This window comes from Lissotriton vulgaris, chromosome 4_1 (genome assembly GCF_964263255.1).
Source record: "Lissotriton vulgaris chromosome 4_1, aLisVul1.2, whole genome shotgun sequence".
Taxonomy (NCBI): Eukaryota; Metazoa; Chordata; class Amphibia; order Caudata; family Salamandridae; genus Lissotriton; species Lissotriton vulgaris.
The window spans coordinates 481,818,092-481,837,561 of NC_141691.1; the positions used below are offsets into that span (position 1 = coordinate 481,818,092).

The 19,470-nt window shown below is 44.3% G+C and overlaps 1 protein-coding gene across 1 annotated transcript in view; it reads right to left on the reverse strand.

The window, feature by feature from the left end:
• LOC147718867 (aryl-hydrocarbon-interacting protein-like 1) overlaps nt 1–19,470 on the reverse strand; it is a 196,616-nt gene that overhangs the window by 113,255 nt on the left and 63,891 nt on the right. The window contains exon 3 of the mRNA XM_086966794.1: nt 6,696–6,884. Coding sequence (XP_086822920.1) covers nt 6,696–6,884 — 189 coding nt within the window. The remainder of the gene's footprint in view (nt 1–6,695; nt 6,885–19,470) is intronic.

Genomic DNA, 19,470 nt, shown 5'->3' on the forward strand with positions numbered 1-19,470 from the left:
AGAGCCATAAGTCCGTCTGTAGGGAGAAAAGAAAACAACCCACAAACATTTAGACCAAAAGAAAAGACATAAGTCCGTCTGGTATGAAAGGCCAAAGGGGAACATGGCCCTGGCGGAATACCGCAACACAGAGTTCCTGCAGAATCATCGGCCGCAGAAGGGTCCGCTAAATCCGGAGAGGTCATCATTCCCTGTGCCCCTCGGGCCTCTCTCCATTACCTCCATTCCGTCAATCCAGACTGGAGTGCTCAAGGTGAGCACGGACAGTCGTGAAGCTGAGAGAGAGAAGAAATCACCACCTCGCGCTCCTTCGCCATCTTCTCTGGGTCTGGTTTGGCAGAGGCTCACAGCTTACCAACCGTTTGCCATCCTGGGGGTTGTTGTGCGGCCCGGTTTTTGGTGCCATCTTTCAGCTAGGAGTTGGTGTAAGCCTCCAGCCCCAGCAGATTCAAAGCCTCAGCGAGCGAGCGCAACTGTCGCAGCTTCCCTTGGTGCTTAAAGATGATGCAAAAGGAATGACCCCAGGAGGGATGGAAGTGACCACCTGAAATTCTCCCCATTTAGTGAAAGTGGGCGCTGCAAGGTCCTGGAAGAGGGCCGGGGAGTGCTGTGGAACTGGATCGGCTGGACTGCGCGAGCTTTACGCAATATCTGTCTTAAATCTGGAAGTCATGTACACATACCAGTATATCGGGCGGGGTGCTTTCTCACCTCTGGGTAGGCCAACACGATGTACCCAGTCCATCTGGATTTCTCGTGGGCCATCGTCTCCCAGCACCTGCCGAAAGAGAGAAAGGACATTCTCTCGGAGGTTATCTCCTTCTGCCCTCCAGGGCACCGCACGGATGCGAATGTTGCTCCTCTGGGAGTGGTTCTCCAAATCTTCTGAGTGAGCCTGGAGATCCAGATTCTAATCCCTCAGCCGGAGGACTTCCTGCTGCAGCTGGTGCAGATCTTCCTCATGAGTCAGCTCATGCTCTTCCAGGACGGCCACCCTTTCACCAAATTCATCCACATCGCAACACACTTCCTTGAGATCCGCCGAGAGCTGGCCCTTTAGGTCGAGGATGTCCTCCTTGATGGAGGAGAACAGCTCCATCATGAAGGCCTTCGTGGCTGGGCCATCCACGCCTTCCACCACATCTGGGTGTCCCAGGTCTCTGGGTCCCCCCGTGGCATGTCCGGGCCACCGGGCTATTTCATCAGCATGTCTTTGAGGGACTTCTCCTTTTTCGCTTGGGCCGCGGCCATCTTGATTCGCTGCGGCTGATAAGGTGGCTAGGGAAAATCTGCAAGTCTGTGGCCAGAGTCACAGCAACCCGTGCATCCCGGCTGGGTCAGAGACATGGAGATTGCGTTGTGGAATGCAGCCAGCATACATTCAGGCTCGCCCCCTCGCTGTGACCTACCTCCGGTCGGGCAAGGTATTCCTGGGGGCTGCCAATGACCCAGCTCTCACCGTGCTCTGCAGTACGTATGAAGACCTGCGTCAGTGTGGGTTTTAGCCGGGAGAGGTAATCTGTGAGGATACCATAATTGGTCCGCTATTCAGGCTGCACGAGGCCCAGCTCCAGGGCGAGCCCCACACTGGTCCCGTTCTCAGCGACTTTCTTTCAGATTGTGTCCCTTAGTAGATGGGTGGCGCGGGACATGCCTAGCAGCGTTCACGCCCATGGGGGCCAATGCTGTGACAGGCTGCGCAGATCTGCAGGCCGGCCAAAGCAGCCCAGGCAGCTCTGAATGGGGTGGCCAAAGGACGGTCCGCAAAGGGAATCAACAAAGTCTTTCAGCGCAGACTTTCAGAGTCTCTGCCAGGTCGGCAGCGGGGTGGGAGGCGGGCGATTACTGCGAGGCTGTCTCCTCTAGGTAGCGCCAGGCCCCTGCGATGGCCGCTGTTGTGGCGCGCAGGCAAGGTTAACCAGGAGTGGTCCAGGTATACAGGCCACATTCATCGGGAGTCAACAGGCCAGAACAGAGCTCTGCAGACAGCGCACAGCAGCAGCCCATTCACCGGGTTGGGTGGGCTATCAGGGTAATCATTTGTTTAAGCTTTGCGTGGAGGAGGCCCCGGGCCCCAAGCTGCACAATGTTCGGTGCGCCGGCCTGTCTGGCAGGGAAGAGGACAAAATGGCAGGGGGAGAGCCAGCACCTCACTGAGAGGTCACCGCACGCCCACGTCGTGTTGCGTGTCTGCCGGCTCACCAGTAAGGATGGGTTGCCGGTCCGATTATGCCTTCCAGCCTCATGGCTGGAAACCCAAATCTTCCAAAGGGGCAGCCCGAGCCCCGTTCGGCCGGCAGGGAAGAGAAGCCACAAGATGGCGGGTGAAACACAGGCCTCCGGCCCGTCGATTACTGCGCTGCCATACCTTGGGGGCTGCTCACCTTCCGCCGCTTGCCACCGACTCTACAAGCGGGCCCAGGTTCTGCGATGACTCTGAGACTCGCTCACTCCTTTCTTGTGCTGGGGCTCCTGTGCGCTGACCCCGAGGCGTTGCCGGTGACCCCGTCCCACACGCTCCGGCTCCATTGCGGTCAGAGCAGGCACATCTCCAGGAGCGCTGAAATGGCTGCTGAAACCCTCCACTTATGCATCGGAGGGAGCACCAGCCAATTCCAGTCCATGTTCGGCTATTAGAGGGCCCGGGAATTGCTAAGAAACTGCGGGCCGGAGGGACAGAGTTTTATGTCCTACCAAGCCGCCATCTTGGCCACGCCCCCCAGAACATTTTGAACTGTGCTACGGAAAGTTGTACCTTCTCAATGGGGCGATTAGTTGTTGAGTTTGATCTGTTGCAGTTGCATTGTTGTATGGCGTTTTAGATTCCGAATGAATTTTCCTGATTCCTGCCCTTATATAGGTACAATTTGCGTTGCCCTTATATAGGCATAGAAATCAAGCCCTTATTTAGACATAGCCCATGCTACCCAAATATAGGCATGGCTACTTCCATCCATTCATCGTCACAACGATTTCTTGGAAAACCAAACTCTTAAGCAGAAGGGACTTCCCCTAGCCTGTATATTGATTTCACCAAGAAACTAATTTATTATGAATGAACAACTATTCCTTAGAGGTTCATCAATGACATTCATATGCCCTAATTTACGTCAAAGCTGGCATTCCTAAACACAATCAAGGTATGAATATACCTTCACTTGCTATAGCAAAGCACGGTGTGGTTCGGTGCAGTTCGACTACCTAATTTACCGACGCAGCTCGCTACAGCAAGTGCCGAAGGAAGCCGACTCTTCAGCTGACACACTAACAAGAAGATGTCCTCCTCTGCTGAGAATCCAGCTCCAGTGTTTCTGACTCCCCTTGCGGGGTGTTGGGAAATCGAGTCCGAGACAGAGACGCCAACCTCCTTCATTCTAAGGTATGGAGCTGATTAGAACCTAGAGAAACCTTTGGCAATTCTTGGCAGAACTAAAACCTATGGTAAAGAGCACACTTACTCCTTCCCTAGCACTAGACTTAGGTTGGGTAAATTGGGGTAGGCATATTTTAGAAGCACCAGTAGAGTATTTTAGCCTGTGCTATTTATGTATATATTTTTATATGTCATACCACTAGACAATGCTATTACAGTATTATTTTATAATACTATTCTCACTGTACGCATTATACTTTGCATTCTGTCTGATTGTAGCAGTTCACCTCTCTTGCATGAGAAAGAAGACTGTTCAATAAATCCTTTTATTGAAAACACCCGTCTCACTATTTCTCTGCAACTCTGTAGAAACGAAGCATGCACGATTGACTGAGTAAAATAGTTATCTATTGTTTCCATGACTCCGAAGATATTTTGTTCCAGTCCTAGGGAAACAAAGTTGTCATGTTTATGCGGTTGTCAGAAACGAATCCCTTCTTGTGTATTCAAGAACATTTCTAGTGACCTCTGAGCTAGCTGGCACTCACAATTAAGTTTAGTATATTTGATAGAGACATACTGACCTTAGTCCTATGTCAAATTTATAGGATATATTATTCCAATGCGCAGAGCCTATTGGGAATATAGGAACTACACTACATGGCGCCCAACGTTAGGTAAGACACTAATTTAATGCTAGATACTAAAGTAACTCAGTCGTGCTTTTCTCAGAGACCCCTTTCTCTCGTAAAATACTCCAATAGACGTCTGGAGTGAGTAAAAGGATAATATCCCCCATAGCTGAGTAGGACGAAAATTCCTATGTATTAGCTTTTTGGTTTATTTAAAGTTGAAGGATACAGTGTTCCAAAATATTGTGCCTTATGGGTTCATCTATGACATTCATATGCCCAACTTTAAGTCAAAGCTGGCATTCCTAAACACCTTCAAGGTATAAATATACCTTCACTTGCTTTAGCAAAGCACGACGTGGTTCGGTGCAGTTCAACTACCTTCTTGCCCGACGCAGCTTGCTACTGTAAGTGCCGAAGGAAGCCGACTCTCCAGCTGACGCACTGACAAGAAGATGTCCTCCTCTGCCGAGAATCCAGCACCAGTGTTTCTGACTTCCCTTGCAGGGTGTTGGGAAATCGAGTCCGAGACAGAGATACCAACCTCCTTCATTCTAAGGTATGGAGCCGATTAGAACCTAGAGAAAACTTTGGCAATTCTTGGCAGAACTAAAACCTATGCTAAAGACCACACTTACTCCTTCCCTAGTACTAGACCTAGGTTAGGTACATTGTCGTAGGCGTATTTTAGAAGCACCAGTGAAGTATTTTAGTCTGTGCTATTTAAGTATGTATTTTTATATGTCATCCCACTAGACAATGCTATTACAGTATTATTTTATAATATTATTCTCGCTGTACCCATTATACTTTGCATTCTGTCTAACAATTGTAGCAGTTCACCTCTCTTGCATGAGAAAGAAAACTGTTCAATAAATCCTTTTATTGAAAACGCCTCTCTCACTATTTCTCTGCAACTCTGTAGAAACAAAGCATGCACGATTAACTGAGTAAAATAGTTATCTATTGTTTCCACGACTCTGAAGATATTTTGTTCCAGTCCAAGGGAAAAAAAATTGTCATGTTTATGCAGTTGTCAGAAAGTAATCCCTTCTTGTGTATTCGAGAAAGTTTCTGGTGACCTCTGAGCTAGCTGGCACTCACAATTAAGTTTAGTATAGTTGATAGAGAATTACTGACCTCAGTCCTATGTCACATCTATAGGATATATTATTCCAATGCGCAGAGCCTATTGGGAATATAGGAACTACACTACAGCGTGTGGAAACGGGGTCACCCATTATGTGTTAGATTTCTATGTATTAGTTTTTGTGTTACATTGAGAGGCAGAAGTTGCCTTCATGGTCATTGTAGTAGGGTGGGGGCTCCTATGCCTCCATTTAAGTACGAAAATAATGTGATTTAATAATGACATAATTTCTCATTATGGTTTCTATGTTGAGGTTTTTTTTAAAGATTATTTTTATGTAGAAACTATTTGTATTGAAAAAGAACAGTTTACAACGTTTTTAGAACATTCAGTAATAGCACCAACATGACGTCCTGTTGAGTCTACAGATGTAAAATCATTTCAAACAAATAAAATGATAACCAAAAATGTAAAAAGATGCTTTTAAGAATACTAAGGGGTATATTTACAAGGGGATAGTGCCACCAGAATGTCACTTTTAGCGACGATCTGGTGGCGCTATTACCTTCGGTACAAAAAGGGGTGGTGATGGACGGAGCTTCTGAACCAATCAAACACTCACACCCAGTCAACAGATTTGGGTTTATTCCATCACCATTCTTTAGCCCACTCTGCCACCCTAGTTCAGACATGGCTATATGCAAATCAGTCTGACCCTGTGCCTCATGGGAACAGTCCAGCCCGAACTGCCAAGTCATGCCTTCCCTGGACCGGGAACAAGCTTCCTAGGACCGGTTTCTGGCATTACAGCCGTCTTCAGCCCGGCTTGCTTCAATCCAGTGGCAAAGTGAAAGTATGGATCACGGAGTATTACAGGTAAGTAAACAGATAAATAAATAAATAGAATTTCGTTGCACGCACTGCATCGCATTTGGTGATGCAGTGCACGCAACGAAATTTGTTTTATTTATTTATATGTTCACTTACCTGTAATACTCCGTAATCCATACATTACTACCCCCCACCCTGCCCCTCCCCCTCCCCACGTCACCGCCCTGCAGATCATCTCACTACAGACCGCGGCTGACATTATGGTTAGCTTCCCAGCCTCTCTTTACTCTCACATTATGCTTCGACTCCAAGGTTGTATTTGCTCTTGCATTATGGTTAGTCTCTAAGCCTGTTTTTACTCTCACAATATGCATTAGTCTTCTCTGCCGCATAACCACTGTCGCCTAGACAATGGTAAAGTTCTACAGAGTGCTTTGGGGGGCTGTCATTATGATGATATAATCCATAGTTAAGAGGGAACAGTGAAATATTTCCCACAGTTCACAGTTCACTTTAATTTTTGATACCACTGAATTTTGGGTAATAAAAGTACCCAAACTGATATGTTGTTATATGGAAAATTATCGAAACCAACCTACCATACTGACAACCAGTGCTCTACTCTGCTTGGTCACTAATGATTTACACTATACAAAGCAGAACAAATTCGATTTGTCTATATTTGTTTATGTTCCTCCTTCATGGTTCCAAACTCTTTGTCACTGTCAACCCCTTTACAATCCCTCTAGAAAGCAGCTCACGCATCTACCTTGAGAAGCTCCATGATGAAGATGAGAGGCTGTGGGCTCTTCTGCAGTTCGTCCAGGTCCTTGTAGCCTGTGGTGTGATAGTCAAACATGTTCCCCATTCCACAGCGGTGCTTCTGCCCTTCCAGAGGATCCTTTCCCTCTGCAATCTTCCGCATGCCCTTGGAAACCAGAGCATACATGCCTGTGTGCTGAAACAGAAAACATCTCTATTGTTATTTGTATCAACAACTTTTAGATATATTTTTCAATTGAACATGCTTCAGACATATGCCTTATGTTGAACTTACACTCCCCTAAACGTACCGGTCTTTTGAAGGTGCCCCTAAACTAGCACTAAATGGAATGCATTTCAAAGCTGAGGCACACGTGCATTACATTTCCAGCTCTTTTAGACTTTGAGATGCAAGAACAGGAGTGTAACAATAATGCTTATTGTCATTTGCGTTGATTCAACAAAATGCCAGTGGATGCAGAAGTGACATCAAATAACCATCCTTTGATGTAACAGGAAGTAGCTTTATATGATCTTTGACACTGTAGCCTCCCAGGAAGTGATGTCATGCGACCTTAATCCACATGACATAACACTATCTGATACTGCTGAACTTAAAAACATCGTTAACACACAATGTTATCATTACAGAACAGTTAGTGACAGTGGTATATGTCCATCTACATTGTAAATAGGTTGCGGACACGATAGGAACATTCGTTTATAATTTTTTGGGAAGCCAAATTATTTATACCACAAATTGTCACGATTTAAAGGTTTCATTAATGTATACTCCAATGTAATATGTATTGGTAAATTACACAGAGACATTCAAAAATATTTAAGAAATAACAGTGGTATGGTCCACTTGTATTAAGTAAATGTAGACCATTTATTGAATGTGAACTATGTTATTAACTCAATTGTTGTAAATATATTTGGATTAGCATCACTTATAAGGCACCCTCACTCATTATAGCACCGAGGTGATGTTGTTATGCAATCACATCATTTTCCATGTGTTCACAATAACGAAACCTGGTAACATTATGTATAAAAGTGTATATTATTAATTTCATTACTTTATTCTATTCGGGAAAGTATATATTGAAGTGCTGAGGTTTATATTACTGGTTGTACTGCTTCACTCTCCAACAAAAACAGAGGATGCTTACCAATAATAGTTTGAATGGATTTTTTTTTAAAGCAAAATATATACACATTTTCCAAATGTAGGTCTAAAAGTCATGATTTTCTTGCTAATGAGGAAGAGTGCGAAAGTATGTAGAGATATATGGTGGGTCCTAAGCTTATTCCACACTTCTCTCTACAGCTATTTGGGGTACCACATTACTCTTCATTACCAGGGTCGCCAGGTTCCATTCACAAGCTTTCTAGTTTACAAACCATTGTTTTCAGGACTGTTAACCTAATAGCTTTGGTTAAAATGAACCAAGATTACAAATCCCAGAATGCATTAATTTGTTAAACAAAACACCCAGGAGTGGCTGCAAAATGGTGTCCAACATGGCACAGAGTCATCCGGTAACCAGAAAAGAAAATACATATACAGGGAGAGATGTCATGGACTTTTATCTTATTTGCCAAATACTCCTCTCTTAATCCCTCACAATTAACATATGAGCTCATTAACTAGGTAACAATGCATGTCTCCTCCGCTCCATTTTCTCATTAAAAAAATATATATTTTGGTATTGTAGACCTGTGAGCCTCAATCCAATTTGCTGATAAAAAAAATAACTAACCGTCCAGAAAGGGGAATAAGCTTTCCTTGAAAAAGATAAACTTTTCTGGACATCATCTGTCTCAGAGCTATCTGGTCTCAGTGCCCTTCTGCCTCCCCACTCAGTGGTGTGTGGGTGGAGTGGAGCTAAACAGACACTTTAAAGTTTTAGAGTGCCTGGGACCATTAGTGGCCCTTCAATTGTGTTGCAGTCAGAGCTTGTGACTGTATCGCCCTTGAGGGATCCCTAACCTCTCTGACCACACACTCAGAGTCAGATTGGTGGAGCCCCTCCAGAGACACAGGCAGAGTATTAGCGGCCGCCCTTTGAGTAGCTGGTTCAAGTGCCCGCTACACCACACCCAGATGTGAGGGTCTTGAATGTACTCGCAAAAGTGGGTGCAGCCTGTGGTGCACCCACCCACACAAATCTAAAGAGCAGAGAGGCACCCGTACATAAATACAGAGTGGCAGGTAAAAATCCAGTCGTACTTCTGATCTGCACTGGCTGCGGCTCATGCCCCAGCTTGGGATATTAATATATGCCTTCCAATGTCTCCTATGTAAAGTAATGAAGTGCACAGCTACAGTATCATCTGTACACAGGTGTGTGCAATCACCAGCACAAATCTTGATGGTCCACCCGTGTTGTAATAGAAGCGTGTGAGTATGGAGTGACCCTGGCTTGGCTGAGTTACTGACTTGGCTTGGGGGACCACCTCACTACAAGTCCTTACAGACACAGTGTCCAATCCTGACATTTTCACATCAAATCATTGTTTCCAGGCACATTACTCTAACCACTTCTATGGAAGCAAACTAAGGGGCATATATACTTGTTTCTCACGGATCTATGACAGAATTTCGACAGACAGAATTTCGACCTACACAAATATCGGTGTAATTATATCGATAGCAAAAATATCGACGCCCTATGTACAACATGGTAAGTACCAAAATATCGAAAAAATAATATCGATGTTAAAAATATCGTTGTTAAATATATCGATTTTTTTAAAATTTAAAATAACATAAAAAAACTGTAAATAATACTTATTAATTACTTAAACATATTTAAATATATGTATTAATTGTTAAAAAAAATAATAATACATATTTAATAAAAAAATAAAATGATAAATCATATATAATATATAATTACTTAACAATAATTACTATTCCCACTCCAGTGGGTGCAACAGTAGGGAAAACTGACCCTGAACACTAAAAATACCCCTTTACCCAAAAACCTAAAACTGACCCTGAACCCTAAAAATACCCCTTTACCCATAAACTGAAAACTGACCCTGAACCCTAAAAATACCCCTTTACCAAAGAACTGAAAACTGACCCTGAACCCTAAAAATACCCCTTTACCAAAGAACTGAAAACTGACCCTGAACTCAAAAAATACCCCTTTACCCAAAAACTGAAAACTGACCCTGAACCCTAAAAATACCCCTTTACCCAAAAACTGAAAACTGACCCTGAACCCTAAAAATATCCCTTTACCCAAAAACTGAAAACTGACCCTGAACCCTAAAAATACCCCTTTACCCAAAAACTGAAAACTGACCCTGAACCCTAAAAATACCCCTTTACCAAAGAACTGAAAACTGACCCTGAACCCAAAAAATACCCCTTTACCAAAGAACTGAAAACTGACCCTGAACCCAAAAAATACCCCTTTACCCAAAAACTGAAAACTGACCCTGAACCCTAAAAATACCCCTTTACCCAAAAACTGAAAACTGACCCTGAACCCTAAAAATACCCCTTTACCCAAAAACTGAAAACTGACCCTGAACCCTAAAAATACCCCTTTACCCAAAAACTGAAAACTGACCCTGAACCCTAAAAATACCCCTTTACCCAAAAACTGAAAACTGACTTTGAACCCTAAAAATACCCCTTTACCCAAAAACTGAAATCTGACCCTGAACCCTAAAAATACCCCTTTACCCAAAAACTGAAAACTGACCCTGAACCCTAAAAATACCCCTTTACCCAAAATTAATTAATATTACAAATAAATTACTTCCCACCCTATTCCCCTATAAACCCACAACCCGCTCCAGTAGTAAAACATATAATTTAGTTAAAAATATACATAAATTATCAATTAATTAATCAATTAAAATAAATCATTGCCAATTAATATTTAATTGCAAAATAAATTAATCATTGAAAAATAAGTATTTAATTACAAATAAATTACTTCCCACCCTATTCCCCTATAAACCCACAACCCGCTGTGGTAGTAAAACATATAATTTAGTTAAAAATATACATAAATTATCAATTAATTAATCAATTAATCAATTAAAATATATCATTGCCAATTAATATTTAATTGCAAAATAAATTAATCATTGAAAAATAATTATTTAATTACAAATAAATTACTTCCCACCCTATTCCCCTATAAACCCACAACCCGCTGTGGTAGTAAAACATATTATTTACTTTTATATATTTTTAAATTATAAAAACATATTAAACACATATTATAACAATTAATTTAAATACTTAACTAATATTTCTAACACATATTAGTAAATCGAAATTACTTACATCGATATATATGCTATCGATATTAGTAATTTCGATATTACTTACCTTAGGGTCGATATTCTGGCCATCGATATTCTGGCCATCGATATTCTGTCCCATCGATATTAGCAACTCGATATAAGTGTAGGTCGAAATTAAGAACTCGATATTTTGACTGTTTACCGTTTCTCACGCAGTGTAGTGCAGCAGCCGCAAATGCTGCGCTGCGTGAGAAGGAGAGAGCAGGAGAGTGCCATATTTACAAAAATATGGCACTCTCGTCCCCTCTCCCTAGCACCCGAGCAGAATTATATGCTGCCATGCGCCGCGGACACAACTTTGCACTATAGTGCAAGGGTGTCTCCATGAGTCTAGCATAGCTTTTGTACTGGAAGGGATGCCTTCCAGTACAAAATACCAAGCTTAGACTAACTTGAAACCTTTTCCCATTTTGTATGTGCGCAGTACAGTGCAGCACACATACAACGCCGCCACGGAAAGGCTGGTTCCCACAGCCATTGTAATATGGATGGCGGTGTCTAGCAGACACCGCCACCATATTTAACCCTTTTCCGCCCGGTCGACCGCCGCAGTAACCCCCGCCATCATAATATGGCGGGGGTAAATGGGAGGCGGGCGGGAGATTATGTCGGGTGGATCGCCACCGCTTTGCGGCCGGTGGCGATTCCCCCAACTTTGTAATAGACTCCTTAGTAATAGCCTATGGTACTGCACCTTTTCCTTGAGTCATGGAATATATTCTATTACTAATGCTACTGCTGGGATATTTTTTGCCCCCACCCCAAAAAAATATCAAACATTAGTATTTGCAAAGACAATAGCTCAAAGTTTCACTAATGGAAGTCTTATTGCATTGCTAATGCATGTTACTCCTTGGGTCTCAGATTACAGTGCAGTCCAGGAGCTACTGCTCTGAGCATAAACCAGGACCTCTGACCCGATAAAATAGATGGGCATCGTGAATGTGCAGCGGACATGCACAGAACTGACACATCTATGACAAGCCTCTCTGCCCCTGTCTTTATAGAGTTCTAAAGGTCAGGTAGGAAACCCTGGTGATTAACCTATAGCCCACAGAGCCTTATAAACCTTATGCCACCCAGATTCCCTTTGGACTCCTTGTCACTTAACAAAATCCTAGGCTTGCACTATCCAGAGCTGTCTCGCTATCACAGTCTCTAGCTTGTGGTAGCGAGGCCTATGTGATCACTATCCAATCATCTGATTCCTGTATCAATTGTAGTTTACTTCATGTCCACCCAGTCATGAGATACACAAGAAATAAACCCTCAAATTGTAAGATTATAAATTTGACCTGTTTTCTATTTATAAAACGTGGTTACAAAATGGAGGCAGATTTGAATAATTCTATCGCTACTGCCTATAAATTAGCTCACAAGGACAGAGTAGACAGGTGCGGGTGCTTGGAGGGGGAAGAAACATGGTTACAAAATGGAGGCAGATTTCAATAATGCTATCACTACTGCCTATAAATTAGTTCGCAAGGACAGAGTAGACAGGTGGGGGTGTTTGTAGGGGGCCTACTTGGAGTTATAAGTAGTGGTTGTTGATGACTTTCTATGTGTTGCTGTCTCACTTGAGGATTTGTTGTTAGGTTAATTGTTTCACCAACTTTGTCCATTTATTCTTTGATTATTTACAGGCCACCTTACTCCCCTTCACACTCCCTTAGACAGTGGTTTGTACCCTGTGGTGCAAGGACCCCTGTGGGTCCATGATGATACTCAGAGGGTCCACAACTTCTTACAATATTAAATAACATTTACAGAATATTAAAGTATATATAAATAAAGAAGTAAAATGCTCCAACCGTCCCCTTTAAGTTTAAATTCTGATTTGTTTTATATTTGTTTGCGAATTAAATAAAATATTTCATTATTTGTGTATTTGTTTGGTCAATGCTCGTTCCTGGATTTTTGTGCAGTGTTTTGCAATTCAATTCATTAAGATTGCTTAGGTGTGGTCACTCGCATCCTGTAATGTCTTAGTGGGAGTCACTGTATTCCAATAATGATTTAGTGGGTGTCCCTGGGTTCCAGTAATTATTAAGTGGGGTCCACAGAAGTCAAAAGGTTAATAAACACTGCCCTATGGAAAATTGTTAAAGCTACGGTAATGTCTGCTGGTTACCACATATTCTCAAGTGATGGTTATAGCGGATTTTAACTTGTGGTATAATGCACCTCGGAATGAAGAAGTTCATATGTTTTTGAGTCCTTGACAAACTTGGGCCTTTCGCAGTTAGTGAATCAGCCCACCTATCCGAAAAGGAACAAATTAGACCTCCTATTTAACTCCTGTAGGAGATGCAACCCCTCAGATCCTATGAGCTTTATACTTCAGATTCCCAGCACATCAAAATCAACCTGCCTAGTGTTTAATATAGCCTCCTCCTGCCCACTGCACTGGCTTATGAAAGATAAACATCCACAACCTCAGTAAAAAGGGGTCCGAGGGCAAGTTTAACGACCCAATCTAGATATATGCCCCTACTGAAACTTCACAACAGTAGTTATATCGCCCTTGTTGACATCATTTGGGTTCTCCTTGCCCAGGAGACAAAGAAAAAACAAAGAAAAAACAGCCTGTTGATGTTATTGAGGCTGTTCCAAGACACTACAGGTGATGTGATGTCAGTACTAGATATGAGTGGCGACTTAAAGAAGCAGTGCAAAAAATAAGTGTGAGTGAAAAAACAATTAAAATTGGATAATACTGAGTAGATATGAAACTTTAATTTTCTTCTCAGTTTTCCAAATCTAAAAGGTAAAGTGCAAAAACAGATTTAACATAATATCTGTGAGCAATAATGGACCATTATTGCTCACAGATATTATGTTAAATCTGTTTTTGCACTTTGTTTTTTCTTTGTCTCCTGGGCAAGGAGAACCCAAATGATGTCAACCAGGGCGGTACAGAGCGGCTACTGATGGGAAAATTCACCCATGCCCTCTAGCTTTAGCTCACATATTTGTGTCACACTTGGGTGCATACTTGGGACTGCACTAACACACTTTTTGTTTTTCCATGTTGAGGTCTTGGTTTCACAGTGAGTCTGTTTGTTCTTCTGACTCCTAGATATAACTATTGTTGTGCAGTTATGAAAGATAAAACCACTGCATTACTTAATGAGAAATGGAATAGGTCATCTGACCTCTCTGATCCAGAACCCCTATTCTCATTATTTAATGATTGTTTGGCTGCCAATTATTTACCTTTAAGCCCTCAAGCACATTGTCATCCACTTGGTTCACAGTGAACCTCGAAGCCAAAAGACTTGCCATATGGACAGGTGGAGATGAAATGATGCCTAAGTTATACAGTGGATAATTGTTCAAGCTTTGTATGACAATATCAATGAGGACCACCGGCCCATAGAATAGTAATCTGCCCCATCTGTTTATGAACATGGCCCAATTGTTGCCACCATGCCTCATCTTCAAGATGGCAAGTCTTGTTAGATTCTGATGTCTATTAAATCTGGTTCTCATAACAATATCTGCCCCATGAGAGTGGTGCAGGAACTGGTGGACGTCTTGGTGCCTGACATAATTTGATTTCTGATTTTTTCTTTTCAAACCAGAACCCTCCTGGTCAACTGATCAAAATAGGTGGTCAAACCCATGCCCTGGCTTCCTCTTGAACAGAGAATTCAATTTCTGTCAGGTGCATCCAGATCTTTATAATAAAGGAGCTTCAGCAATCCAGGCAAAAATCAATAGGTACTTCCCAAGATGCAATTTGAGATCATCTCATTCCGTTCTTGCAGGAATTCTCAGGCACAGATTGTATCGTACGTGAGGCATGGCTTTCTCTGTTATGGCCTCTCAGTTCTGGAGCTGTCTCCCCGTCACCCTCCCAGCATCCAGATCATTCCCTTTTTTGGAGAAAATTGAAATCCCTTTAATTCATCTGATTGATTTTGTATTCATCCATTTGGTTTGAACATTGGTGGTGTGGATCATGCCGAGTTTATTATTTGCGTGTGTCAGCCTTGTGAGCGTTACATGTTTAGGTTTGTGATGAATTCTGAATTCTGGGATTGTTAGGAGTGTTGTCCTGCGGACAGTTGCTGCTGCACTGCACTGGAAGAACGTGCTACCCTGTACTTGCACTTGTGAAATAAAGTCATTGTTTGGTACTACGTGTACCTCATCACTTCATATTGACAACGAGGATTCCTTGAGTGCTTGCAGGACCGCGCTCATTTTGTATTTATATCTGGATTAATGAACATTAATGTTTCTACATGCTCGTATCTATTTGGATTTCATTCATTCAGGAGTGACTTACAAAGTTTGGTCATCTTAAAGGGTAACCGTTCTGTTTGGTGAATTCTCTGCTAGCCTCTTTATTGAAATTTGCCTTGTGGAATTGGAGTTATTCAATTGCTGCCCGCGCGACGGTGCATGTTCGCAATATGAACTGCGCACGGTCAGCAAACTATGGGGCATATTACCAAGGGGGGCCATAGGCAATTATCGCCGATTTAGCAGCCATTTTCGTCTGCTAAGCGGCGATAATTCTATCGCCCTATTAGCAAGCTGTCGCTAACATCAGTTAGCTACAGCTTTTAGGCGATAGCGAGTGGTTTGGGGCCCGCTTTGCATGTCAGCGATGTTTATCGCTAATGACATGCAAAGTGGGCGTACCCAACCAGTTAGCGACTGAAAGCAGTCGCTAGCGTCGCTCTCGCCTATTAGCAAGGCAGGCATAGCGTTGGAAATATTTGCGCTAAGCGCGAATATCTCCAAATACTAACACCTGCCCAGACCAGTTCTTAGCCATGTTATCCAATGGGAGGTGGATAACATGGCTAAGAGCATTTCATCGCTAATGTATGAATATCGCTGTATTCTCAGCGATATTCACGCATTTCGCCGCTATTGCTGGATATTTTAGCACAATGGAGAAAAACGTTGCTAATAGCATGTTTTCTCCGCTAACATATCCAGCGATAGGCAGCGATAAGCAAATCGTCGCTAAGCCTATTTAGCGGTAAATATCGCTACTTGTTGGTAATATGCCCCTATGTCTCTTAGCAGTAGTTGCTGACATTCCCTTCGGAGCAATGCACGAAAGGGATTGACGTACGCGTTGCCTGGCAGCAGTTTTTGGCGTTCATACAATTACATACAGGCCGTTTGGAGTTGCCAAACTATTTTTACAACGTGCAGCCTTGCAAGTAAAGGTTATCTTGTGACCTTACGTGAACAGATTTTCTTTCCTTTCAGCACTGCATCTCAGTACTTTCAGCAGTTAAAACCGGAATGTTATTGTACAATTACCAGTTACCATCTTTTCACCGTGCCTCCATAGTAAGTGACCCTTGTACTCTATTCTTTAATGGTGAAGAAAGGACAGTGTGAACTTTCATAAGTTATAACACTGATCTAGTCCATCATATAATGAGATATCCAAACTTCACGATCAGTCTACCTCAGCCATATTGTTCTTCAAGGAAAGAACCCCAGCTTAAATGGATTGAATGGAAGGAGTACTTCATAGATTACATTGATACCATTGACATCGAGGGAGAAATGTTCACAGCACAGATGAAAAGGATTTTATTGCATTCATTAGGACCTATTGGTTTAAGAATGTTCTTTTGTATAACAAAAACACCTGTTGTTGGTTACAATAATGTTTTTCTAGCTGCTCCTAATGATCTTGATAAGTATTTTGCACCAAAGGTATGCGCAGGTATAAGTAGGGAGGGGAGTGATGAATGATGATAGGAGGATACATAACTCGTTTAAAGGAAGATGCTGGTCCCAAACTTCATGGAGTCAGAAATGTATCCATCACTGTATGAGAGGAATTATCTAAAGAGCTTGAAACATTGGTAGAATCAGGAGTGATTGAACCTGCAGGGGTATCAGAATGAATTTCTCCAGTTGTGATCGCTAGACGCAATAATTGAAAAATTGATTATGTGTGGACTTGAGCTACTTGAATAATAATAGTATGGTTGATATGTGTCGACTCCCTAAAATAAATGAAATGGTAACTTTACTCAAAAGGGCTCAGTGGTTCTCTACCATCAACTTATCTTCCACTTACCATCACGTTTCTTTGACCCCTGACTCTAGGAAATACACTGCATTCATCACCCTGGATGAATGTTTTCTGTACAAGCAGATGCTATTTGAGCTCGCTGCAGTTTTCCTAAGGTTGATGTTTAATTTGTTTCCTAAGCTAACCCTGGGCGTAGTTCGCAAAGCCGCACTCCGCGGAGCTACGCGAAGATGCACTTGCACTCCGCGAACTACGCATAACTCCGCGAACATGCGTAGTAGCTTGCTTGACCCGTCCGCGAGCCGTTTTTCGTCTTCAGGAGCGCCGTGGAACTCTGGAACCTGCTCGACACCACATCTCCAGACGTCGCCTTCCTCACGGAAACATGGATGAACGCCTCCTCAGCGCCCGACATCGCAGTCGCCATCCTGGACGGATACAAGATCACCCGGAGAGACCGCGTCAACGAGACAGGAGGAGGCATCGTCATCGTCCACAAGAACACCATCCGCATCATGACCAACTCAGACGACACCCTCACAGCCGCTTAATATCTTCACTTCCAGATACACACCGACCCCAAGACCACACTCAGAGGCACCCTCATCTACAGACCCCCAGGACCTCGCACACAATTCAGCGAAGACATCGCAGACTTCATCAGCCCGCACGCCCTCGCCTCCGCTGACTACATCCTCCTAGGGGACCTCAACTTCCACCTGGAGAACAACAACGACAACACCACCACCACCCTGCTGGACAACCTCGCCAACCTCGGACTCATACAACTGGTGAACACCCCCACCCACTACGCCGGACACACGCTTGACCCAGTCTTCTCCTCCATCAAGTACATCTCCTTCAGCCACTCCACCGGACTCCACTGGACAGACCACAGCTGCGTCCACTTCAGCTTCAGAAAGACCACGACTCACCACCACCCGCAACAGGTTCCCCGCAGGAACTGGAACAAGATCACCACCGACCAGCTCACCACTTCACTGAGCCAGAACACTCCCGCCAGCTCAACGGACCCCAACCAAGCAGCCAACAACCTCACACAGTGGATCACCAATTGCGCTCGCCCAACCAGCCTCGACCACTCGCAGTCCGGCTTCCGCGCCAACCACAGCACCGAGACCGCCCTCATCGCAGCCACTGACGACATCCGGGCCCTGCTCGACAACTGGGAAACAGCGGCCCTCATCCTCCTGGACCTCTCCGCAGCATTCGATACGGTCTGCCACCGCACCCTCTTCAACTTCTACATGAGCCCCCTCGCAGCCATCGTACGCCAACACAACCTCAACATCATCTCCTACGCCGACGACACCCAGCTGATCCTCTGCCTCACCAACGACCCAGGAACCGCCAGAACCAACCTACACGAAGGGATGAAAGACGTAGTCGAGTGGATGAGGAACAGCCGCCTGAAACTGAACTCAGACAAGACGGAAGTCCTCATCCTTGGATCATCCCTCCGCTGGGACGACTCCTGGTGGCCCCCTGCCCTGGGCAGCGCACCCAAACCAACGGACCACGCACGCAACCTGGGCTTCATCCTGGACTCCTCCCTCTCGATGACCAGACAAGTCAACGCCGTCTCATCATCATGCTTCAACATCCTACGCATGCTCCGAAAGATCTTCCGATGGCTCGCCACCGAAACCAGGAAGCCGGTCACACAGGCGTCTCGTCACCAGCCGACTGGACTACGGAAACACCCTCTATACCGGAACCACAGCCAAACTCCAGAAAAGACTCTAACACATCCAGAACGCCTCCGCACGACTCATCTTGGACATCCCCCGACACAGCCACATCTCTGGACACCTGAGAGACCTTCACTGGCTCCCCGTCAGCAAGAGAATCACGTTCCAACTCCTCACCCACGCACACAAGGCCCTCCACGACCTGGGCCCCAGGTACCTCAACAACCGCCTGACCTTCTACACTCCCACCCGCCAGCTACGATCGACCAGCCACGCCCTCGCCGCCGTGCCACGCATCCGAAGATATACCATGGGAGGAAGATCCTTCTCCTACCTGGCAGCCAAGACTAGGAACTCCCTCCCCATCCACCTCCTCCTGACCCAAGACCACCTCTGCTTCAGGAAGCAACTCAAGACATGGCTGTTCGAGCAGTAGCGGACCCCCCTCCCCCAAGCGCCTTGAGACCCTCTCGGTGAGTAGCGCGCTATACAAATATCCTGATTGATTGATTGATTGATTGCCTGCATGCTCTGGATGTGTAGAGCGCGAAGTTACCCATGAGGTTTGTCCCGCCCGCTCGCGTCCCCTTATTTCCGGTCACTACTAACGTGTTCGCGAGTTATTCTGTGCCAGATTGCAGTTTCTACGTGTTCGGCAACTCGATCTTACCGACAAGCATCCTCGCGCACGCGAAAATGCTATTGAGCGCGCG